Source organism: Nyctereutes procyonoides, unplaced genomic scaffold (assembly GCF_905146905.1).
Source record: "Nyctereutes procyonoides isolate TBG_1078 unplaced genomic scaffold, NYPRO_anot_genome, whole genome shotgun sequence".
Classification (NCBI taxonomy): domain Eukaryota; kingdom Metazoa; phylum Chordata; class Mammalia; order Carnivora; family Canidae; genus Nyctereutes; species Nyctereutes procyonoides.
This window is the reverse complement of record NW_026575142.1, coordinates 48,285,196-48,300,638: the sequence shown is the minus strand read 5'-3', so window position 1 is coordinate 48,300,638 and position 15,443 is coordinate 48,285,196. Positions and strand designations below refer to the sequence as shown.

Sequence of the window (15,443 nt, the reverse complement as noted above, 5' to 3'; positions counted from 1 at the left end):
GAACAGGCATTTATTGAGTGCATACTAAGTACCAGGCGGGGTGCTGGCGGGGGCGGGGGGGCGTGCTGAGAATGCCAAGGTTTGTTACTCGGCCCTGCCTAAATAAATCATGATACAAATGCGCAAAGAAGTACAAATTGTGCAGCCTTTGAAAATAAAGCGATTGAAATACTTACTAGGTTGAATGCTAGGCTAAAAAGGATTTAAACATTTTAAGGAATTAGTTAAGAGTAGATCTTTTGCTTTACAAAGATCAGCCACTCCCAGGGAGGGACAAAAGTCAGTCACGGAAAATTCAGAATAACGAAGGAATTCCTGCCCTGCAGCCAAAAGACTTTTGGCACCGGGAGGAATCGCCCTAGAGCCAAATCCAGGTACTCAGATATCCGAGGTTTTAATCCAAACTCTACTTCCTGGCCAGGTCACTTACTACCTACTATTACCTATTCTTGTAAAATGGGAAGGCTGGAAACCAGGCAGTCTGGCTCAAGTCCCAGCTTTTAACCGCCGTGCTTTCTCTCACAATAACATCCACACTATTGGATTGTGAAGATTAGAGTTAATTTATGTGAAAAGGGCTCGAAACGGTGCCTATGTGCTTACATACGTGGCAAAGACACTCTTGTGCACGATCTGTGGGTGTGCATGTGTGTATGTGCACACATACAATCTCAGAAGAAAGCATTTTCTCTGTACCAATGATAATGTGGTCAATTAATATATATGACCTACGTGATCTCAATCTTCACAATTTTTTATAAAAACAGATTGCATTGGGGCACCTGAGTGGCTCAGTGGTTGAGTGTCTGCCTTTGGCTCAGGCGGTGATCCTCCTGTCCCGGGATCGAATCCCGCATCGGGTTCCTTGCAGGGAGCCTGCTTCTCCCTCTGCCTGTGTCTCTGCCTCTCTCTGTGTATCTCTCATGAGTGAATAAATAAAATCTTTTAAAAATTGTGTTGTTCTTACCGCTGTATATGAGGACCTGGAGCTCCAAAGGAGAGCAAAATAAATTCATGCAGGAGGAACCATAGTGAGTGAAAATGCAGATCTAGCGTTCTCTGACTCTTCATTCTGTGACTACTCTTCTCATTTCTTTCTCCCTAAGCAAGCTAATATATAAAAATCAATTACTGCCCACCTGTCAATCTGTTCCTAACCTGAAACCTATCTCTCGAACTCCAGTTACAACAAGGTACCACTCCACCGGATCATCCCACAGGCATCTCAAGTTGTGTATGCCCACACAGGAACCTGTCATCTCTCCCTACTCAACGGTCCTTCATTGCAACTTTGTACATGTTAGTGCCCATGTATTCTTTTTTAAGATTGTATTGATTTATTTATCAGAGATTCACAGAGAGAGGCAAAGACATAGAGGGAGAATCAGGCTCCTTGTAGGGGGCCCAATGTGGGACTCAATCCCAGGACCCCAGGATCACGCCCTGGGCCGAAGGCAGATGCTCAACCACTGAGCTACCCAGGCATCCCCCTGTATTCTTTTTTAATGAGTAGTGCCCAACCTGAAAACCTAGGATTCATCCTACATTCCTTCCCATCCATGTATTACCTCTAATCAGTCACTAGGTCCTCTTGGTATTTGCATCAAATTCAAGTCCTATTGATTTTACTTTTTTTTTTTTTAATTTTATCTTTAAAGAAATCTTTCTTCTGCCCTTCCCCATTTCTAATGCCCTAGTTCAGGTATCTGTTTCCTTTGCCTGGTCTCCCAGCCTCCATGGTGAGCTTCCTTACCCAGATAACTGATGTGACTTCCCTGCTCTTACTCAGTGGTCTCCACTGATAGTCAATTTCTTAGAACAAAGCTCTTCTATTTTTTTAAAGATCTTATTTATTTATTCATGAGAGACACGGGGCGGCGGGGGGGGGGGGGGGGGCGGGGGGAGGCAGAGACACAGGCAGAGGGAAAAACAGGCTCCATGCAGGGAGCCCGATGTGGGACTCAATCCTGGGACCTCAGGATCAACCCTGAGCCAAAGGCAGACACTCAACCACTGAGCAACCCAGTCCTCCCAACAAAACTCTTCTAAACCTGATCTGAGGCTGTGTCTCTTTTACTATATCTCCTACCACACTTTTTCCTGGCCTTGCACACTTAGCAAACTATCCATGATTTCTGAAAATAAATAGCCTTACCGCCTGCCTTCTTTTGGTACGCCCTTAGCAATATTCTATCCTTTTCCTCTGGGCAGACTCATATTCCTCCAAGTCTCATTGCCCTCGAAATTCTCCCCTGACCTACCTGGGCATTTAGGCTCTATTTCAAAGATTCCAGGGTACCTTCTTCACACCCCAGTACAGTATCTATGACAATGTATCACAATTGTTTTCTTTTCCATTAAGTACACTTTTTGAGGATAGGGTTTTGTTTTTTTCTGCTATCTTTACATCTCCATAAACCAAAATAACGTCCAGCACAGAGTAAAACTGTTATTTGTTGATGAATGGTGAAAGGTTGACTCATTATGAAAATTTTATTCTAAAGCACAATCACTGATTTGAGAAAGAACTGTTCTTTTTTTTAGACTATTTTGCAGCTTACAAATCCCTGTTTTTTAATTTTTTTAAGTTTTAAGTAGGCTCCACACCCAACATGGGGCTCAAACTCACAACTGAGATCAAGAGTCACATGCTCCACCAAGCCAGCCAGGGATCATTGCGAATCACTTTCTAATTTATCTTTTTTTTTTTTTAAAGATGCATTAATTTGAGAGAGAGCAGAGAGGGAGAGAGAAAAAGAGAGAGAGAGATCATGAGCAGGGGAGTGGGGTAAAGTGACAAGCAGACTCCCTGCTGAGCAGGGAGCCCAACATGGGGCTTGGGATCATGACCTGAGCTAAAGCAGATGCTTAGCCATCTGAGCCACCCAGGTGTCCCTAATATGTTTTTTTAAGATTTTATTTTGGGGGCGCCTGGGTGGTGTAGTCAGAAAGCATCCAACTCAGGTTGTGATCTCAGGGTTGTGAGATCAAGCCCTGTGTTGGGTTCCGTGTCCAGTGCAGTCTGCTTGTTTCTCTCCTCTCCCTCTTTCCCTCTCCATGACCCACTCTCTTTCTAAAATAAATAAGTCTTTTAAAAAAAAGGAAAATATTTTATTTTTTAAAGATTTTATTTATTCACAAGAGACACAGAGAGAGAGAGAGGCAGAGACACAGGCAGAGGGAGAAGCAGGCTCCATGCGGGGAGCCCGACATGGGACTTGATTCCGGGTCTCCAGCATCAGGCCCTGGACTAAAGGCGGTGCTAAACCGCTGAGCCACCCGGGCTGCCCGAAAACATTTTAAGTAATCTCAATACCCAACATGAGGCTCAAACCTACAGCCCCAAGATCACATATGTCATATGTTTCACCGATGGAGCCAGACATGTGCCCCTCTAATTTATCTTTACTTCACCAGCGCTGGGTATCAGGGAAAGCAATTATCATATCCCCTTTTACAGGTAACAGAGGCTCACCAAACATGCTGATTTGCTCAGGACCACACAGGATCCCATTAACAAGGTTTGACGGGTCTACTGACTCCGAAGTCCAGTACTTCAACTTTTTACACAGGTTTTTATACAGGCCGCCAAATAAGAACAGAGAGAAGACAAGAGACACTAATCCGAAGTTGCCATTCTCCAGCTAGCCAAAACCTTGGATTACAATGGGGTCCACAAGTCTCCAAGGCTACAAAGACAGATTAATGTAATAAGGGTGTAGGTTTTGGAGTCAAACTTAAGATTCCAATCCTGGCTCCACTATTTACTATGTGACCTGGAATGAAGTTACGGAACCTCTCTCCAAACTTTATATTCCCCATCAAAACACTGGGATAATAACCTACCTTTCAAAGCTGTTTTGAGATCCCTGAAGTATGCAGAAAAATTATTCTTTCAACATTTATAGAAGACCTATCATGTGTCAGGCACTGCTCGGAAGCTAAACCCACAGAAAGTGTTGGTTAGCTAGCTATGATTATCTGGCAGGGCCATATGTTCTTCTGCACTGCATCCACAGGGGTCCAGGCCCCAACTGGCAGCATAACTATACTCATACCAACCCCACCAGGAAGCAGCACTGAAGATCAAAAATGATTACATTCCAGGAAGGAGGCCACTCCTTTTTTCCCATTGCTACACTAAGAGGAAGGTCAGGGTCAAGCTTTCTTGCACTCAGTTTTTGTCTACAAAGACAGCACAGAAGTAGACCAAATCTCTCCAACAGCAAACTTCCAAGAAGGACAGAGGATCACATGAGATAAAGATGTCCCCTTCATTCAGTAGCACAGAAGTTAGAAAGACTGACTCTGCTGGGATCCTTAGCCCAAAGTCAGGGAATGATGAGCTTGAAGTGGGAGTGCACTGGTGGGGTGGGGATGGGAATGGGATCCACAGCCCCTTAAAGTTATTTATAGGGCAGCCCAGGTGGCTCAGCAGTTTAGCGCCACCTTCAGCCTAGGGCATGATCCTGGAGATCCGGGATCGAGTCCTGCATCGGACTCCCTGCATGGAGCCTGTTTCTCCCTCTCCCTCTGCCTGCGTCTCTGCCTCTCTGTCTCTCATGAATAAATAAATAAAATCTTTTAAAAAAAAAAGTTATTTATAAGTTTGTATTAAAATGTGTGCATATGCATCTCCTAGAAAGAAAATCCATTATACTGATGAGCTTCTCAAGGGTCCATGCCCCTAAAGATGAACCACTATTTTAAGATGATTAGGAAGGAGGAAAGAAGGGCAAGGAGTTTAATTTGTTCCATTCAGGACAACCTCCCTGCTAGCCTAGGCTCAGAGTTGCTATAACAATGGCTCCTCACATCGACTCCCCACCCTGGTCTGGCCTCCAGCCACAATACCCCAGAAAACAGACATACAGGGACCTTGGGGATAAAGGTCTTTATTCAAGAAAGTTATCTCACTTAGTAACAAAATAACAGGAGGTTAACAGGAGCAGTGTCCACGTCTGGCAGCAGGAAACATGGCCTGCTGACATATCAGTGGCAGCTCAGCGCCCCTGGTAGCCACTTAGAGGTCATAGTTGGGGTTCTTCCGAAGGATAACAAAACCTTCCAGAATGGGGGTGACAGGAAGAAACTCCTCAGTGGCCAGTTCTGCCCTCTCCCCGTGGGCCAACAATACTGGGGTTGTGTGTGTCTGGAACCCCGTGATAGTCTTAGGCTTACCGGCCTGGCCCACCACATCCACTGCCTGTAGGGTGAAGAAATAAAAATACAGGTGTAGCAGATGGGAATGCAGCAACAAACCAGTGCCCATACCAGTTTCAGAGAAGCAGGTATGTGTGCATTCTCCAAGGTCTACAGTCCTCCCGCTGTTCAAACTCTCACCTGGCCCACACGGACAGACACCGGTAATGGCCGCAACTCCTCATCGAATGTAACCAGCATCCGGGGCTGCATGGCAGCCACCAGCCCATACAACACATAGTGCGATTTGCCGAGGATGACTGAGGGAAGAAGAGGACAGTTAGATGCATCAAGGCAGACCTGACCTGAACCGTGGGACCCCACCCTAGCCCTGACTCTAGAACCCTTCAGTGTTTCAGCTGAACCGACACTCCTCCTCATATACCCTACCACAAACCAGAGATCCCCCCCACCTTACTCTGCCCATAGATTTGAGACTTAATCATTAATTTCTCTCAGTCACTTAGGAACAGACAGTGGGCTCAGCACTGTATCTTCAAAAAAAGAAATCTCTGTGGGCCAGATCAAAAACGCTGGAGACGAGCTTCATAAGGCCCTTTACAGGCCCAAAGAACATCAGGAACCCAGAGTGATGCAGAACTAACTTGGGAGTTGGCTCCTAAATTACAAGGTGGCCCTAGTAAATAAAGGTAGAGACAGGGCCATGTGCCACTGTAGGACTCTTGAAAGGAACTCACTGTTACGGACATCCAGGAAAGAGACAAGCACAGTGAGTAGCCCAGCCACGGCCACTTGACTCATTAGCTGCCGGTCACTGTGGTAGGGACACAGGGTGAGTGTGCCCTTCCCTAAATGTGTCAAGCCCTGGGAAAAAAAAGAGAGAGAGAGAGAGAAGTAAAGATCATATCTGAGGAGACGTCACCTAACCTGGCCATATAGAAATCCAACTGATTCATATCCTCTCTCCCAGCAAAACTCAAGGTCCCCTTCATGTGACTACATGTACCCTTTCCATGACCACAGATACTTCCCTTGGCACACCTGAAGGAAAAGAGTTCTATTCCTTACCTGTGCCAAGCGCACCATGAAGAGGTTGTTGGGATCCTTGGCATGATACTGGGCTAACTGGCGCAGCATTGCAGCCAGACGGGCGTTATTGGTACCTGGAGATGTTAACCATTACAGTGTTGAAAAAAGGGCCTCAAACATTCTTTCAAGTTATTTCTGGTCTTTTTCTAACAGATACTCACCACTACCCACCATCCCCATGGCAAAGATGGAGTTGTAGGAAACTTCTGGATCAGCATCATGAGAGAATTTGCTTAGGGTATCCAGGATGTTGAGTCGTGGATTTGAAACAGAGATTAGGGCCAGTGCTAAAGGCACAGCCCTTCGGAGGGTAGGCTCCCCATATCTCAGCTGGTAATAACAGAGAATAACCAGAGCATCACAGAAAGCAGTACGACAAACTCAGTTATAGGAATAGACTAATGGGTAAAAGGGGCCTTAATCCAATTTTGCAGAAAGGGCATAGTAAAGAGACTATTTCTCCACTAAGAAAACCTATCAAGAAAGTCTCCTCCAGGGATCTCCAGGCACCTAAACCAGTATATTCCCATCTCCATGCAATACTCACCAAGTGGCCAAAGGTTCGTAGAGCCATCTCTGCACCAATTTCCTCCCCCATAGCAATAAGGGCAATCCCCAGCACAGCCACTCCCTGCAATTGAAAAGGCAGCAGAACCCAATAAGCGCAGGGAACAAAAAATTCACCCTTGACTCAATTCCCATGTAAGAAAAAGCTGTCCCATGGTGGCACATCTTGCCCTTCACATATAGAAACCAACCTCACATCATCTCGATACACAGCACCACCCAGAAGTGCTCTAAAACAAACCCAAATCCTGCACCCCTACTCCTCTACACACTTATCTTTTCTCAGAGCCTGACTCAGAGTGCCCAGCCACCCATAGAACCTGATGTGCTCCCATGTCCGCAGGGGCTTCCTTCTTGTCCTTATCCTTCTTTTCCTTCTTGTCCTTGTCTTCCTCTTTTTCCTTGGAGTCAAAGTGTTCACTACAAATATGGAGCAGCTGTTGTACCTTCAGTACATTCCCAGAGCCTGCAGGGTACATTCCCATGGTGGTAAGGATGAGAAAAGACAGGGAAAAAAAAAAACACACACACACACACACACTCCAGGAATAGAAGCTAAAGAATCTAAAGATTAGAACAACTGAGAAAGGAGAATAAATTTGAAAAGAGATATCCCAGAAAGAAGTAAGGAGTCACAGGAGAAACACAAAGACACAGACCTGCATAGGCACACACATCCACTAATGTGTTGGCAAAACTGCGGAATGGCTCGGACACAACTTCTAGCGCTGCCAGGATTGCTTCGATGGCCTCACCCTTGCCTACAGGAAAAATTCAAGGTATCAAGAGGACACTTGTTTCCAACCAGCATAGTTTGACACATAAGCCCCCCTCCTCTGTTGTACCCAGTTACTGTCAGCCTTTGCTCAGAGAGACATCCCCTCACCCAGGTGGTTGAGGCCCAGTCCAAGAGGAAGCCAACGGGCATAGGTGTCCTTGAGCTCGGTCTCTGACTTTTCCATGATGGTCTGAAGGATAGTGGAAGTGACATCTCCATTGCAGGATCCCACTGCTATCATTCCACAGGCTAAAGCTGTCACACCTGCCACCTACAAATAGGAATGTCAGTATCATATACAGTAAGTTATTAAAAATAACTGTTTATCTATCCTGACTCCAGACAAACAATTCCTACAGACCACTGTAACCACACTAAGTAATAATCTCTTTCGGATGATAGGTCAAAATAATAAGAGCAACCATTCACTGAGTATTTACTAGATATCAGCCAGTATGCCAACTCTTTTGTGTACTATTAACATTTAATCTTCACAACAACCCCATGAAACAGGTCCTCCTGTTGTTATTCTTTTACTGATGAGGAAAATGAAACCTGAAGGGATTGAGTTACTGTCCAAGATCACACTGCTTATAAGCAGAGGTGGCACAATTTGAATTGAAGTCTGTCTTTTTTTCTTCTTCAAGATTTCATTTATTTGACAGAGAAAAAGAGAGAGCACAAGCAGGGGGAGTGGCAGGCAGAGGGAAAGGGAGAAGCAGGCTCCCTGCTCAATGCAGGACTCGATCCCAGGACCACCTGACCCAAAGGCAGATGCTTAACCGACCAAGCCACCCAGGCACCCTGAACTGAGGTCTTCCTGATCCAAGCTATACTTTTAGCCCCCATACTATGTTTATCTATCACTAGAATGACTCTGCATAAGTAAGAAAATTGAAGGTTGGGGGCACCTGGGTAGCTCAGTCGGTTAAGCGTCCCACTTGGTTTGGGTTCAGGTCATGATCTTATGAGTTGTGAAATCGTGCCCTGCAATGGGCTCCATGCTCACTGGGGAGTCTGTCTGAAGATTCTCTCCCTCTGCCCGGACCCCACTCGCACACACAAGCGAGCTCTCTCTAAAACAAATAAATATCTTTTAAAATTTTTATTTTTTTATTTTAAAATTTTTAAAAATGATTTAAGGTTGGCCAATGACTAAAACAAGGAGTGAGAATCAGCCACCTCAAGCTAGATTAAGTTACTCCCCTCTCTAGTCTGAGTACTTCTTCATGGATCCCAAGGGTTAGAACTCAATACCAAAATGTTAACTTTTTAGCCTCAATACCACCTGAGGCTTAAAATTCCAGTTCCAAGAGATTTCACTGAAGTGATACACACAGCCCTATAAACAGAAATATGCACTTTTTTCCCACTACTTATCACAGAGAGTGATAAGACTCAGAGCACTTTCCCTACCTCCCCTAAATGTCCAACAGCCTCTCCTCACCTCCATACTAGACTTGGAATCTCCCATCACAGGGAGCAGCAGTGTTAGAACATCTTCACGATTGGAGCCAGCATAAGCCAAGCCTAGCCTGCAAAAGCCAGGGAGAGGCAGTCCCAGACACACAATCAAGGACAGGACAAGGAAGGAACAAAAAGAGGACTGGTCATTTATTCATCATTTCAATCAATAGTCACTAAGAACCAAATACTCAACAGACATGATGGTAGTCCTTGGCAATACAAAGGTGAAAAGGACCCAGTTCCTGTTTTCACAAAGCTTACAGGTTGAATACTAGCACAAGAAGAAGCAAGAAGCCTTACCCAAAGATGGAACCAAGTCTCATAGTGTTGCTGTTGTGAAGAACATAGTCTGAGAGCAGTGCCAGAGCGGGGTCACACTCATTCCGGACCCCAGAGTTCACTATGCCACAGGCCAGAAGGGCTCCTGACTGCAAAATGCAAACAGATCCTTCACTCAATCTGTTCTGCCATAAAGTATACAACATGGACTTCATTGCAGTTTCCACCTTAACTGGAATGAAAAACCAGGCAGACCTTACCCATGATAGGGAGGCCCTGAGGGCTCTAGAACGCGGTAGGAGAATGTCCCCATTAGTGGGCTATGCCCAGAACCAACCTTGATGTAGTCCTCAGAGGAGTACAAGTACTTGTCAATCTGGGTGAGGCCACCATCCACATCCCACAACAGAATCATGCCAAGAGATGCAGCTGCACTCAACATTCCTACACCAAGGAAAAATCTATCAGACTTAAAATGGTTCTAATCCTAAGAAAACTGTTACAAAGAGCTCTGTAAAAAAATGGTCCTGGGGATCCCAGTCACATTAACACCTGAACCTAGAAGAATAACAGAAGTGACCAAAGCAACATAAAGTAGCCATAAAGTTATACCATGGTCTTTGTTCTTGTAAAGCCATTTGTTGCCATCATCAGTCAGCAACTTGTCCTGGCCAAAAGCTGCGTTCACAAAGCCATTCACAAAAGAAGAGGCCAGGTTCATGCGGGCAGAGTCCACTTGAGAGCCACTACCCCCAAACCCTGCACGAGAGAAAGAGAAAAGGAAAAAAAAAAAAAAAGGTTTAGAGTAGGACAAGAAAGGAACACAGCATGGTGGTAGTCTCAGGCTCTGAACAGGCCACTTAGGATCCCCTATCTGGGACGCCTAGGTGGGTCAGTGGTTGAGCATCTGCCTTTGGCTCAGGGCGTGATCCCAAAGTCTGGGATCGGGTCCTGTGTCGGGCTCCCTGCTCGTGAGGAGGATGCTTCTCCCTCTGCCTATGTCTCTGCCTCTCCCTCTCTGTTTCTCATGCATAAATAAAATCTTTTTTTTTAAATAAAAAAGATCCCCTATCAATGCCCTCAGTAGTGACTTAGAGAAAAGGTATGTGTGGGGATCCCTGGGTGGCGCAGCGGTTTGGCGCCTGCCTTTGGCCCAGGGCGGGATCCTGGAGACCCGGGATCGAATCCCACGTCGGGCTCCCGGTGCATGGAGCCTGCTTCTCCCTCTGCCTGTGTCTCTGCCTCTCTCTCTCTCTCTCTCTCTCTCTCTCTGTGTGACTATCATAAATAAATAAAAAATAAATAAATAAAATTAATAAAACTCTGCATCTTAAAAAAAAAAAAAAACAAAAGGTATGTGTGAATTCTTAGCTCTATAGGATAAATATGTTGGGCCATGTCATTACTCCAAATACAAGGGATGTAATTAAGGATCCTCCAGTCCTCACACACATGGAGGGCTACTCACTATTGTTCTCCAGGTGGGTTTTATAGATGTCATCAGGCACCTTGGGCTCCATGATGTCCAGCTAAAGAGAAGTCAGAGGGTCACAACTGCTGCCCCACTATCCCCCTCCTCGCCTCCCGCTGTTCTTTCTGCTATCCCAATGAGTAACAATTCTAACCAAAGAAAGTCTAATCAAAATTATAGTCAGGGAGGTGAAATGCCAGGTAAAACTGCAAGTGAAGAAAAGCCTTAACAGAAAAGGACAAAGAGTCTCACCTCCCGAGCTAATGCCAAGAAGTTGCTGTTGAGCTGCACATTGGACATGATCTCTGTCAGGTCCTCATACTCCTCCACATCTTCACTGAGCTCCAGGAACACACCGTGCCGACCAAGCATGAATGCCATCTGCTTCTGTACTACCCTGGGGAGAGCCATCACGTCTGCTTAGCCCCCATCAAGAAAAGCCCCTCCAGCCTTAACCAGCAGCTACCAGTCCCAGCTCTTCATGCAAATGCTCCATCTATGAGCTCAGCTCTCCCTACATACACATCCTTGCAGGAGGTGAAGATGTCTTCTACTAGCTCCATGTCATTGAGCATCAATGCCAATCTCAGAGCTTCAGGAAAGCGACTGAACTTTCGGAACACGCCCAACGCGCAGCGTAGTAGGGCAGAATTCTCAGGCTCGGGCACGTAATTCACACAACTACAGAGACAGAAACAACAAAGCCATCAGGGAGTTCCAGACGTCATTCACCCCCTTTAATTCACCTATGCAAAATAAATACCGCATGGCTACCATATACCAGGCATTGTGCTAGATGCTGGACCACTAAAGAGACACGAAGTCTCTGTCCTCAACAAGTTCACAGACACCCACAAATCAACTGCAGCCTCATTCCAAGAGAACAGAGGTGGTACAACTGACAGAGAAATGCTGGGGAGGCTAGGCCCTCCACCCACCCCTACCGTGCTCACTCACCTGGTAAGATAGAGGCAGACCTTTGCATATGCATTCTCATCGATGTCCTTCTCCAGCATATCCACCTGCTCAATTTCCATGAGCAGGTCACAGGCCTCATGCTCTGCATTGTGGGCCATGTTGTAGGGGACAATCTCCTTTACCAAGGTCAGCAGTGGTTCCCGTTGTGATTTTTCCGCATCATCTAGCTCCTGCCACTCCTTGGCCACTTCCCCTGCGAGATGCCTGTGGATAGGCCCATGACCATCAGGAGGGATACAGCTTCACTCCTGTGGCCCAAGGAATTCAGTATTTGGGAAATGCAACACTCTGGTTCTCTAAGACAGATAGTACCCCAAGACAGAACTCGGAATTAGGTCTCAGAATTCCTTTTAGATTCTCAAGAAGGAAAGGTCTTACCTGACATACTCATGACCCCATGATGCCAATTCCTCCTGGGAGCCGACCAGTCGATACTTGAGGCACTCACGTTCCCCACTCATGGTCATGGCCAAAACAGAGATGATGTCAGCAGCAAAACGCTGTAAAGAAACCAGTGCTTTAAAGTCAAATCCAGGGGAAGGAGAGTGGGAGACTATAGAGTTATGACTACCATCACTATCCCCCAAATTAAGTTGTAACTATCCACCAATCTCTATATTAGAAATTTGCATGCTTTATCTAATCTAAGCCTCAAGATAACCCTAAGGTTGGTGTTGCTATCTCCCTTTGAAACCAATACGGCTGAAGAATAACAAGGAGAAAACGGAAAAGATGGGAGACTGAATTTTGTTCTAGTTGCAATAATAAATTATTAAAAGGTTTTAAGCAGAAAAGATTTTCACAATCTAAAAAGATCACCGTGGCTGCTCTGTGAAAGACAACCTGTATAAGTCACAAGCAAAAACAAGGCAGCCAGTTTAGGAGACCACTGAGGAACAAAAGATTTCCTGGATTATAGCTATACTAGTAGACAGAGAAATAATTGAACTAGGATTTTATTTTAGAAATAAAACAAGTGAACAAACATGGGATATGATAGAAATAAAAAAAATCAAAGCTAAATATAAGTTAAAAATAGATCATGAGGGGTGCCTGGCTGGCCCAGCATGCAACTCTTGATCTTAGGGTCATGAATTCGAGCCCTGCACTGGACACATATTCCTTTAAAAAAATCATGAAAAAAAATTCTAAGATCCACCATAAATGACAAAAAGGTGTATTCTGAGAAGGTCACCCTCCCGTCAGCTCTTATGCCAGTATTTTGACTATGATCAGCTCAGTTCAACCAGCTCAGATCTCAGGTCTGTTAGGCTTCCTATGATTCACCAGGAGACCCCTGGGCTAGATGAAAAGGTATTCCTAAGCTAGGCCTCCATCAGCTTCTGAAACAAGTTTACCTTATTCTCCCCGGGGGCCATGTTCTCATAGATTTCCTTCAGTTTGCCATAGTGTGGACGCAAAAATTTGAGAGGCTTGGGTACTGAAGTCATGGAAGTTGTAGAAGATCGAATTTGCCTCCGCAGTTCCTCCAGGGCTGGTCGGTACAGGGATGTGTCCTTCTCCTGATCAGGAGATGCTAGAGCTCAGACACAAAGGAGTCCCATCTCTCAAGTCATAACACAAAGGTGTTTAACTAACAACTCCCTTAAGAAAGTAATTGTGGGGGATCCCTGGGTGGCGCAGCGGTTTGGCGCCTGCCTTTGGCCCGGAGCGCGATCCTGGAGACCTGGGATCGAATCCCACGTCGGGCTTCCGGTGCATGGAGCCTGCTTCTCCCTCTGCCTATGTCTCTGCCTCTCTCCCTCTCTCTGTGACTATCATAAATAAATAAAAATTTAAAAAAAAAAAAGAAAGTAATTGTGTCTTATTCATCTGTGATTCCCCAACTCCCCGCTCCCTGCCTGGTACAACAACAAAAAAAAATCCCAGTAAAGAGTTCAAGAAAAAAGCTACCAAGTCTTTCAACTATCCTTTGTCATTCTTTTCTCTCACATCATCACAACCCTAAACAGTCCGTCTTTCCTTATACCTCATATAGGAATTGTTGCCCCAAAACGTAATAAAACAAACAGGCAAGAAAGATCCAAATATGTACCCACTCATGTCAACATCATGACTCACCCCTAGCCGTTCCACAAGCATCTCCAGTTCATCCTGCAGTTGTTTGTCCTCCTCAGACTGAGGGTTGGGGGAAGAAGTTCGTCAAGAGAAGGAATCCCAAACACATCCTCCTCCCATTCACCCCGGGGCAGGTAGAGGTAACCTGCCTCCTTAGGAGGGATCAGGTGGACAACGAAAGAGAGCAGAAATGGCACCCTGACGGGAAGGCCGGTGGGAAGGCAACCTGGCATCTAGGCCAGGCTGCTTCAATGCCATACTAAAAAACAGGGGTGACAATGTCCGGCCCGGGCCCACCTCAAGGGTCAGTGGTGAGGGCTGGTGGGGTCGGCAGAGGCGAATGCGCAGAGTGGAGGATGAGGGGCAGGGAGTGCGAGGAGCCCCGAGGATCGCTCCATCCGCCCTCTCCCGGACGCTGCGGGGCCGTTGAGAGTCGGGCCCAAGGCCTGCGGACCCGCGGTGACTCAGCCCCGCGGCCTCCTCCGCCGGGTCCCGGGGCCGTGCCTCACCAGCTCCTGTTCTTTGTCCTTGTCGCTTGCATCCCGCCGTTCCTTGCCGCTCGGCTTCTCGTCCGCACTGCCCGGGGCGGTCGCTGGGGGTTGCTGAGGCTGCAGCGGAGCCTTATCCCGTCCACCCTCCTCCATCGCCGCCGCCACTGCCGGCCAGCTGCGCGCGCACCGCCCGCACCGCCCCGTTTCCCATGTGGCTTTGCGCGCGTGGCCGACGGCGCCCCGCCCCCTGAGCGCGCCTGCGACCGGAAGCGCCGCTGGGAAGCTTCCACCGCCTGGTCGCGGAAGGCCCGGCCCTCGGACCCCGCCCTCGGAGGCCGCCCCCAGAACTGCAAGTTCTAACCGCTCACGCGCCCCAGGCGCCGCCGGGGCTCGGACCGGGAGTTTCCGGAAGGCCACGCTGTCGTGCAGTCTGCGATCCGAGTCCGCTGGCTGCCGTAGGAGATGAGGAGCCGCGAGCCGAGGGACCGCCCGCGGGGTCTCCTTACTCGCCGAGCGACCGGTACCCACAGTGACACCGCAGTCGGCTGCGTGGTGGGACAGACGAACGAGACTCTTCACGTCGGAATGCTTGATCGCCGCCCGTGTGAGGTCTGCAGCCTGTACCTACTTCCGCCGCCGCGGAATATTAACCTCGTAACGTTTTACCCCCGGGTGAAGGAATAGTGCTCGGATACCACCTGCCGGGTACGGCCCCCTCCTTAAATCCACCTGCGGAGCCTGGTCGGAGTCCATCAATACAATGTAGTCCTATGCTCCGAGGCTAAACTCTAGAACTAAAGGCAGATCAAGACACAGGCTTTGCCTTCAATCTCTGTCTTTTGGTCTTTCCGTGATTTGACTTAGAAGGGGTGTGAAGGACACTGTTGAAGTCAGGATTAGTTCTAGATGATAAATAACGTCCTCTCGGCCGTTTGAATTTGGTAAGGCTGTGTCCCGTTTCCACAGAGGAAATCAGGTAGTCAGTAGTAGGATCTGGATTTGAACCTTGATCCAGTCTTCCAAGTTCTTGATTGATTGAAGCAAACCTCCATGTTTTTTCTTAAGTTTGGGGCTACATGTA

The 15,443-nt window shown here is 47.0% G+C and overlaps 1 protein-coding gene across 1 annotated transcript; it reads right to left on the bottom strand.

The window, feature by feature from the left end:
• Positions 1-4,879: 4,879 nt before the first annotated feature.
• PSMD2 (proteasome 26S subunit ubiquitin receptor, non-ATPase 2) lies at positions 4,880-14,555 on the bottom strand. Its single transcript, XM_055307790.1, has 21 exons — positions 14,381-14,555; positions 13,875-13,931; positions 13,151-13,315; positions 12,171-12,292; positions 11,772-11,996; positions 11,337-11,495; positions 11,067-11,211; positions 10,812-10,872; positions 9,956-10,102; positions 9,681-9,787; positions 9,365-9,492; positions 9,045-9,132; positions 7,706-7,868; positions 7,479-7,580; positions 7,140-7,285; positions 6,800-6,883; positions 6,414-6,582; positions 6,232-6,326; positions 5,901-6,027; positions 5,344-5,462; positions 4,880-5,206 (listed from the first exon to the last, which is right to left on the bottom strand). Exons 1-21 carry the CDS (start codon positions 14,513-14,515, stop codon positions 5,024-5,026), a joined length of 2,727 nt encoding a protein of 908 aa, XP_055163765.1. The 5' UTR covers positions 14,516-14,555; the 3' UTR covers positions 4,880-5,023.
• Between the last annotated feature and the right edge of the window lie 888 nt (positions 14,556-15,443).

Excerpts from the sequence above, each read along its gene's own strand:
- PSMD2 (XM_055307790.1), bottom strand. The coding sequence starts at position 14,515 with ATGGAGGAGGGTGGACGGGATAAGGCTCCGCTGCAGCCTCAGCAACCC. Across the intron at positions 7,869-9,044 it reads ATTCCAAGTCTAGTATGGAG|GTGGCAGGTGTGACAGCTTT; the intron begins GTGAGGAGAGGC and ends TCCTATTTGTAG. Across the intron at positions 7,581-7,705 it reads ACTGGGCCTCAACCACCTGG|GCAAGGGTGAGGCCATCGAA; the intron begins GTGAGGGGATGT and ends TTTTTCCTGTAG.